This window comes from Macrobrachium nipponense, chromosome 3, assembly GCF_015104395.2.
Source record: "Macrobrachium nipponense isolate FS-2020 chromosome 3, ASM1510439v2, whole genome shotgun sequence".
Classification (NCBI taxonomy): domain Eukaryota; kingdom Metazoa; phylum Arthropoda; class Malacostraca; order Decapoda; family Palaemonidae; genus Macrobrachium; species Macrobrachium nipponense.
Window position 1 is genome coordinate 13561554 of NC_087202.1, and position 10166 is coordinate 13571719.

A 10166-nucleotide genomic window follows, 5' to 3' on the forward strand; every position below is an offset into this window, starting at 1 on the left:
GCTTGATGGGACACTCAGTGGTGTTGATGTGCGACAACACCACGGTAGTGGCCTACGTCAACAAACAGGGGGGCCTAGTGTCTCTCCCGTTGTACCAGTTGACTCGGCAGGTGCACGAGTGGGCCGAGGCACACTCAATAGAGCTGTCGGCACGCTACATTCCAGGAAGAGGAATGTAGTAGCAGACACGCTCAGCCGTCGGGATCAGGTGATAGGGACCGAGTGGTCTCTACACCAGGACGTGGCGGAAAGGCTCTTCGACCTGTGGGGGCGACCAGTCGTGGATCTGTTCGCCACCCGGCACAACAGAAAGCTTCAGGTTTTCTTCTCAGCCGTGCCGGACCCATGGGCAGCTGCAGAGGACGCTCTTCAACACCCGTGGGACAACCTCTTCGCCTATGCCTTTCCCCCTTTCAGCCTGATTCGCAAGGTGATCAGTCGAGCACTGGTCACCCCGAATCTCAGGATGATCCTGGTGGCTCCCAAATGGCCTCCACAGGCCATTTGGTATCCGGACCTGCTGGCTCTTCTCGCAGGAGAACCGACCGAGAGATTCCCCCTTGGCACAACCTTCTCGCCCAGCCACACGTCGAGCGGTACCACCGAGCAGTCCAGTCCCTACAACTTCACGGCTGGCTGTTATCCACCATCTCTTGCGAACGAGAGGCTTTTCTCGTAGCGCAGCAACAGAGATGGCTGGAAACGAAACGTCCGTCAGTCCTCTGCAGCTGTGTACCAGGGGAAGTGGGCCGTCTTCTGTGGTTGGTGTCGTAGACGGGGTCTATCTCCTCTCAGAGCCACTCTTCAGCAGGTAGCGGATTTCCTCGTGTTTCTTCGCCGAGAGAAAGCTCCTCTCAGTCCCCACAGTCAAAGGATACAGAGCCGCCCTGGCTCTCGTCCTGAAACTGAGGGGATTGGACATCTCGAACTCGTTCGAGATCTCCTTGCTTATGAGGAGCTTCGAAAGGTCTTGCCCACCCAGGGAACTCAGGCCCCCTGCGTGGGATGTGACTCTCGTCCTTAGGAGTTTGACTCGAACACCCTTCGAGCCACTCCGAGAGTCGTCAGACAGGGATCTGACCCTCAAGACCCTCTTCTTGCTGGCCCGTGCATCGGCGAAGAGAGTAGGGGAACTTCATGGTCTTTCCTATGATGTACGACACTCCAGGGGATGGGGATCTGTGACGCTCGATTTCGTCCCGAACTTCGTTGCGAAGACTCAGAAACCGTCGGTCCCTGACGACAGGTTCGAGTCTGGGGTCACGATTCCACTACCCTAATGGACTTCACCGATAATGATGTGGATGAGATGCTGCTTTGTCCTGTGAGGGCGCTACGGCGCTATCTGAAGAAAACTCCGACACCTCAGGCCCTGAGTGTCCCCGACGCCCTCTTCGTTTAGCACCGGGGTAACCAAGAAGAAGTATCCAAGAACACTCTTTCATTCTGGCTGCGTGAGGTCATCAGGAGGGCGTATGAGGCTGATGGTAGTGACGACATACCGTACGTCCCGTCCGAGAGCTCACGAAGTCAGAAGTATTGGCCCCTCGTGGCGTTTCGTAAGAACTTCTCCGTGGCGCAGGTCCTGAAGGCAGGTGTCTGGTCTAACCAGACTACCTTCACCTCCTTCTACCTTCGGGATATTGCCCACAGGTCCTTGGATACCTTTTCCGGTCCTTGGGACCCGTGGTGGTGCTCAACAACGTTGTGTAGCTAACCCAGACCCTCGCAGGCTGAAACAGCATCGAGTCCTGGTGTGACTGTGTGGATGGATGTGTGAGTGAGTGAGTGACTGGCTCCTCTTCCCATCTTTCCTCCTCCTCTACCTGTGGGCAGAGGGCCACGGTCGTCACTACGCTGGATGAGGACGAGATGCAGGTGAGCTATATGACAGAGCCCCATCCTATCCCTTTCACTAGGGATAGGAGCAGAATATCCACCACTTCCTCCTACAAGGGGGGGGAAGTGGATGCCTACAAGAGACAAACCCATGACTTTATATTTGCTCCTGTACAGGAACAAGTTCTTACATTGCTGGTACGAAGAGATACGCTTTGCCTCTCTCTTAGTACTCCGGTCCAGAGGTCTGACCATTGATCCTGCGGTGCACACCCGATCAATCGGACAGAGGCTTGGATCCCTCCCTCGCTCTATGACCAGGGAGGCATTCCAAGGTTGGGCGAACACCAGTCTGTTCACAAAAGACTCAGATTCCACCCACCAAGAAGTGAGTCTTCCTATTGTAAAAGGACGAAGGTTTGTATGCCGTGTCGGAACAAATGACAATTTGTCCAAAATTGCATTTTTCCTAACTATACAACCTGAGGTCCTTTTACACATAGTCCCACCTCATGCCACCCCTCACTCTGCAGTTTTTGCTTGGGCCAAAAGCAAAAGTGATTTGTTTACCTCCCAGTCGTGTGCGCGCGCCTGTCGGACAAGCAGTTAACTACCGAACCCCTTGTTCGAAAGCTTACGACCTATCCAGCTGCCGCTAGTACCTTCCTCCTATTGTAAAAGGACCTCAGGTTTGTATAGTTAGGAAAAATGCAATTTTGGACAAATTGTCATTTTTCGAACCACCCATGAGAAGCCTTGAACTTTGGGGTTGCCGTTGATGTTCCCTCTCCGCCGTCGTCTTCAGCTTGGGCAATCAAATCTCCGAAAATAGCGCTGGCCTTCTGGCAGATTGCCGTCTCGGTTATCGTATCGCCATCGATTTCTTTGTCCTCAATCCATACAAGAAGCAGCCTTTCCATTTCATTATGCACATGGCTCCTCTTGTTGGACAAAATAGTCACGCCCTTGGAAGGTGTAGCTGCTTTGATGGCTTCCTTCTGCTTAAGGATGGTGCCTATTGTCGACGGATTTCGGCCGTATTCCTTAGCAATCACACTCAACCGCAAGCCAGCTTCATACTTTTTTATTATCTCCATCTTTGTCTCCATAGAAAGCATTCTCTTCTTTCTGTGAACTTCAGCAACTTTCTTGGGACCCATGACTATATGTACTGTACGTAATTAAGTTACGTATGTGGTACGTATACTAATTAGGTTCTCACAACACGATAAAGTAGCACAACGAAATCGCTAACGAATTTACGATACTAAACGAAATCGTTGGACTGAACGAATGCCGCATGCGTACGACAAAGCTTCGGGTGCGAAGTGGCCGAGCGAAGGCACGCCTCCACGTAAGATGCACGATGGGAGGGATGTTGTCCAATAGGAGAGAAGGATCTCATGGCTTGGCTAGCATCAGGAACCAATGGGAGAGCAGGAGGATGGTGGCGAGTCTACTAGAACTAAGATGGCGGCGCACACGGCGCGAGTTTCAAAATTGTTATCGGGCAAATCTCGGACTTTCCAGAAACCTTTCATATCTTGAAAACTTTTCGTATGTAGAGCAGTAAAATTTTTCGTGTCAGCTGTTGTATCTCAAGTTTTTCATAAGTTGAGCCTTTTGTATCTCAAGGTACCACTGTAGTGCTCTCACACAATGCTCTTCTGTCTGCTGCCTTACTCAGGCCTCCTAGCAACCTGTGGAAAAAAAGTAGGTAGGAGTCTGACCAAAGAAAGTAGGAGTTATAATCGTAAAGGAGGATGAGTGCCACAAGGATATAATGTGATACTGTATTTCAAATGCAACATTTTAATTAAGCATTTAAATGCATACCTGTAGTAACGTTTAAAATTCATTATCAAAGAATAATCAATCAGTACAAGTATGTATGCAGGTGTTCCTTGCTCCATTATATTAAATAATGTTTTTTTTTATATTCTTTAACAAAATAGCAGGGACACCATCAGGCTCAGCTGCTGATCCATTTTTAATTTCATAAATAGCCTGCACAATATCGGCTTCATTAATATCTATGTTTGATAAATATTCACTATTTTCATGCCTTATTTCTGTATCATTATCTTCATTATCAATTCTAGGGGTAAATTCTCCCTTATATCTTTCTGCTAATGTTGCATATTAACTTTTTTTTCATTCGTTATCTCCCTTCAATTCTTAGAGGGCCTATTTCTATTCTTCTTTTATTCATCTTTTTCGCATTTGAATATAGTAGTTTGGGGTTTTGCTTGATATTTACTAGGGGGTTTTTTTCTTCAAAGTCCCATTTTTCATTTTCATTTTCATTTGATTGTATAATCTTTTGCTCTGCATTTTCTATCTTACTTTTTAGTTCTAGCACTTTTCATGCATTCTTTTCTTTTGCAAGACCTTTTTTCCACTTTCTGATTTTCTGGAACAAGATCCTTCTGTCTCTTGTTTCACATGACTGATGTTTACTTTTCTTCTTCGGTATATATTTATCCACAATTTTCTCTTATTTTATATAATATATCCGTATATACCTGTACATATATCATCACTTACGAATATGTTTTCCCAATCTTTGTTTAATTCTTCATTTATTTCTGACCATTTTATATTTTTACTGTAGAAATTGTATTTTCCATATTCTCCCCACTTTTTCATCTCTTGCTTATCTTTGTTTTCACTTGCTTTGGAATGGACTGTTAGTTCTGTGTCATTATGGTCTGAAATACTCGCATTATAAACTATTATTTCCTGAACACAATTCACTTCGTTCACAAATACTGGGTCTAAAATATTTTCCTTTCTTGTTGGCAGGTGATTTATTTGTTGGCAGGTGATTTATTTGTTGAATGTTGTACGTATTCTAGTAGCACATATCTAATACCTTTTTTAATTGCCTCTTATCTTCTGCACTACTATTAGTACTCTCTTTTTTTATACGTATAAATAAAACCACAATGTCCTATTCGTTCTTTCCAATCTACAAAAGTTAAGTTAAAGACTCCGGATAGGAGAATAGTCCAGTCTTTGTGATTTCTACATTTATCATCCAATTTTTCTATTATTGTGTCAAACTCTTTAGTATTAGGAAGCGCCTCAGTGGCGTGGGTGGTTTGGTGTTTGCTTCTCACCTCAGTGGTCGCGGTTTCGATTCTCAACCATTCCATTGAGGAGTGAGAAATGTGTATTTCTGGATAGAAGTTCACTCTCAACATGGTTCAGAAGTCACATAAAGCCATTGGTTCCGTAGCTGAATAACCACTGGTTCCATGCAACGTAAAAACACCATACAAACAAAAACAAACAAACAATCTTTAGTATTAGGGGGTCTATATATTACTATGTTCAATAATTTTTCAGATTCAAATTCTACCGCTATTAGTTCACATTCTGAGTTACTATATTTCTCATATATTTTTCCTTGTTTTATGTCTTTAACATATACATATTGCGGTTCCCCCTTGATTCCTATTAGGTAGAGTCAACATCTATTCTGATTTATTGCCACAAAATCCGTGACAGGTTAAGAGAACTCTTGCGAGTGTTTAAGTAGCATTTGCCAAAAGGGAGAAACAGATGTGTTTTCTCACACCTGAAAAATGGTTAACTATTCCTTATGCAAATACAGAGCTCAATACATATGGTTGGAAAGCTTGCAATGTCTGACATGCATTTGTAATTATAGTTCTAACAATGCCATAAAGTTCTTCAGAGTACTCGGTGCATTGCATAAATTTATTTTTTTGAACCAAGGATGCCCTGAGGGTCGGTCCCAGTGACTGAGCAGTACCTCACAATGTATTGACAGGAGATTTTGGCAAGGAAGAGATTGAGCAATACTTAATTGAAGTGTTGGCCCCTATGGGGGTTTGCAGAGCCAAACCAAGATGGAGCCGCCGATTTCCTCTTATCTCCTCTTTTTACGAAAATTCTTCCATTGCTCAAGAGACCAATTATGACACTTGGAACAAGGATTACTTACGTTACAATTGTCAGATCTGCACCTGCTACAAATGGAATGTGGGTTTGTATCCAAGGTGGCCAAATATCAAGAACAAGGGTTGTTACCAACCCCCGGGCATCTTCTCTGAGGCCTGGATTGCTTAGATAATTTATGGGTTTGCATATCTTTGAATGCAAAATATGCACAACTACTATCACAGTATCACTCAGAAAAAGACACAAACAAAAAGAGAATGGAAAGCCATAATGCCAAAGTGTAATATGAGCAGGGAGAGCTAAACAACCAGCTTCTTGGCTAGAAAGGCAGTAGCGCTGTCTTGTTATTTAAGTGGTAAAGAGAAACTGTGGGGTAAGTTGGGTTGGGCTGTGCCTGCCTCCTCCACCCCTATTGTATGTCTCCCGTTGCCACCAAAATCCTTGCGCTATTTTAACCAGACTCCAGTAGGCGCTAGAGAAATTCCCCTACGTTAAGACCAGTTCTGTGTATAAACAATTGATATTTTAACTCTGCACTAACATAATTATTATGTATATTATTAACATGTCTACACTGTATTTTGTTTGGTTGGAACATTTTGTATGTCTAATTGACAGGTACACATGGAGTTTATAGATATCATTAACTTTTGTCTCTTTAACAGGTTTGTCTTGGTTTCATAAGAAACTATGATGAAAATGGTAAAATGACTTTTGTAACACCTGACTATGTCATGTCTGGCCACTACGAAGTTGACATTGCTGGTGTTCGATACTCAGCCAGTGTCAGTCTGCGTTCTCCAAGTCTTCCGACTAAGTTCCCAGAACCACAAGAAGATCGATATCGTGCAACACAAATTTAATTCATTACCTGATTTGAGAAAGAACACACTATACAATACTTGCCTTGCAATTCAGTCTCTGTGATGCTGACTTTTAGTGTTTTTCAAATAGTGTACTCACAGAAATATAGTTAATTCAGAGTTTAGAACACACATAAATATGTATGTGTTTGAAGTAAAATAGTAATAATACAGCTATATAGAACTCCAGCTTTTTTAAGACTTTACAGGAATATCAGATTGTTTAATCTTGCAGCTTTTTTAAGATCTGATGGATTTGAAACTTTTTCAGCACAAATTTTGAGGACTGTATTGACCATTGAGTAGTTACATGTTTATAGTGTTTTGTCTATATTGTATATATGACGTACTTAAAACTGTATGTAGAACTTTATTTATTGAAATACTGTCTTTTAAGAATCAGGCTCTGTAAATATGGTTACTATTGTAAGTCACAAAAATCAAAGATTTATGTAGACAGCCAGAAACCAGACATTCAGTAAACAGTACTAGTATGTGATTTTTCTCAACATTTTCCCACATTGTGCCTGTCATCAGCATTCACTGACAATCTTAGAACCCCTATAATATTACACTGCAGTGATATACCAAATTACATGTAAGTTCATGAGTATTTCTGATAGCTGTTTTATGATAAGTATACACTGAAATGTCTATTAATTACTTTAACAACAGTTTGTTTACATATGCTAGTATGTATCAACAAGGACTCAATTGTATTCAAATGGGGAAAATGTAAATTGTTAAAAATGCTCAACATTTTTGTCTTGGAAAATTTGTAAAGGATAGAAAAGATTTGTCAAAACAAGTAGTTTACCCAAGAAAAGTCTAAAATCTACTAAAACATATTAAATATTGTTATCCAAAAACTAGTAGTTTAAAACTAGACATATACTATACATAGTGGTAAAAAAAGTACAAGAAAATAAAAATGGTAGTTGAGCAATTTCAAACAAGTTAATATTTCCACGCAAAAAAACCAACATCACCGTAAATACATGTGTTCATATGCGGAACAAAACCTTCAGTCTTAACAATAGGATAAATCTTAGTGCACCAGCTAGAAACTGGTTCACTGTTTAAAAAGTCTAAAACATTGAAAAGTACATAAATGAATAAATTTTTTACATTAAAACTTAATGTTTCATCATTTGGGATTTTCTTGACCAACCTGTTTACAAACTGAATTGCTTTCAACTTTAGTGTCAGATATTTTGCCTAGAAGTGGCTGCAGAGAAGTTATAAGGAATTTAGAGTTTAATTTAAGACACTTAAGTGAGCCAATAGTGCTTATAATAGGTCTTAGTGGTTGGCCTTCTTTTTGAGTTTTAATAGTACTACAAAATAGGGAAGTTGGCATTTACAGTACTAAATATGTTTATCATATTATGTATACTCCCAAATATCTCTCTTGTTCATTTTTGAAATTGTGCATTTACACACATAAGTGAGTTACACATCAGTTGTTTATATGTTCATGGTCATTTAACAATGTTCATTTTATCAAAATAGAAGACTTGACTGAAAATTATAAAATCACTAAACCATTGGTAAAACTTTTATTTGTAATAGTCAAGAAAGCAATAAAGGAATTATTTACAAGGTAACATGCAAGTGTGGAAGTTTCTATATAGGACAAGTTGTGAAGTCATTCAAAAAACTAATTTTGAATCATAAATATAAATGTGGAATTTACCAACTGACTGGCTGTGATGAAAGACTTTGCAAAAAGCACAGGTTTCATTGAAAGAATTGTTACAATCTGCATGCATATTTCAGAGAAAAAGAAAATATTTCAATTTATCTCCTGGTTTATATACATTACATCCTTTTATTTGATATTGAGACATTGGTACAGGGTTTGATCATGTTATACATTAACTATCATACAATGTACATTTGTTAAAATGCATTTACTGTTATGTTGGTTTTCATGTACATAGATTACCTCATTTGACATGTTTGTAATTCAATCGCTTAGCTACCATTTTTATTTTACTATACTACTATAATACTGTTATGTTTTTAGTTCACACTAAAATTATTGCTACTGTTAGGTTTTTGTCCTTTCTTGGGTAAACACATTGTCAAAACCTTTCCCCCTTAATAAACAATACAACAGATCCATTAACAAACAAAACTGTTGAGCATTATTTAATCTTCCCTGTGTGGAATACAACCGAGTGATGTATCTTCATACCTAGGAAGATTATTGGCATCAACAAGGACTTTTATCCACCCCAAAATTACAGACACAACACCAGAACACCTCACTGTCAAAGCAAAACCATATTTAGTCACTGTTGCCAGGATGTTTCAGGGTTTATTAGGGTAACATTTTGCAGTCCTGTACAGTATATGCATCATACATCACATCTCTTCCATTATTTGGCTGTGAAGTTAATGTTTATAGTGCAAGATATAGTACCTGTTTATTTAAGGAAGCTGATGAATAGCTCTTGAACTGTTTTCCTTGTTAACTAGACTATATCAACACTTATACTACTATACACAGAAGCCATTTTACAAATAGGTTTTTTCATACTGGCTGTTTACTTGATCTGCTATAGATGAGTAATAAACATTACTATGTAATGATATTGACTGTTACTTTATTAAATGCAATTAATCTTACTGAATTTTACTTCCTTCATTTCTTAATTTCCAACCAGTGTAAAGGACATTTCTGCAAAAGCAAGTAGGATGAGCAATAGCTGTTTTAAAGTCAAAGTAATTGTAATATTGAGGACGTAGTCTCGGGTCTAAAGCCCCATCCACACGGTGGAGCTTTGTCCGACAAACTTTGTTCGATGTGACGTCAGAGGCGGGAAAAGACATGACCTTATCCGCTTTTTCTCCGCTTCTGATGTCACACCAAACAGAGTTCGCCTTAATGGAACACTTCAGGTGTCTCAGAACAGCACACTGTACAGTATTTTGTATATTTTGTACTACTGTATTGTGATGCAAAAGTTTCTGCTGGCACTTTTAGGCCTTGTTTCACATAATGGTGTCATCACTTAAACAGATTATGTTATGCTGTGAATTATGCTGGTTTCATTCTGTATGCTCCCAAAAAATAAATTCTAAAAGTAATTTTCAGTTTACCTAAATAAAAAATCTAGTCTTTTATATAAAAGTATCCTTCAATGCTAATTGGAATTGGTCACTAAACTTGTTAAGGAGGGCAACACCAGCCAATATTACTTTGGCCACAGAAACAGCAAGGCAGTTAAGGTGGGTTCAAGTACACTGGAACCTTGACATACGATTGCCCTAATATACGAATGTTTTGAGATACAACAGAAAATTTGCGAAAATATAAGCTTTGATATACAACGAAATATTTGAGATACGATTTTGCGATGAGTGTTAGTTGTATAGGCGACCGATAAATGGCGTTCAGTCTGTTTGTTTGTTGGTGCTGCATGTTAACATGTCGTTGTTTAGTTCGTTGTATTTGCGCCTATTTTTCGTGTTATTTTGTCTATTTTATTATTAACCATGTCTCTCAAAGCTAAAGACAAAGCAGGT

At 40.0% G+C, this 10166-nt stretch overlaps 1 protein-coding gene across 1 annotated transcript in view; it reads left to right on the forward strand.

Moving 5' to 3' along the window:
* Window positions 1-9266, forward strand: part of LOC135221627 (pyruvate dehydrogenase phosphatase regulatory subunit, mitochondrial-like) — a 128107-nt gene extending 118841 nt beyond the window's left edge. The window contains exon 17 of the mRNA XM_064259294.1: window positions 6435-9266. Coding sequence (XP_064115364.1) covers window positions 6435-6632 — 198 coding nt within the window. The 3' untranslated portion in view covers window positions 6633-9266. The remainder of the gene's footprint in view (window positions 1-6434) is intronic.
* Window positions 9267-10166: the final 900 nt, after the last annotated feature.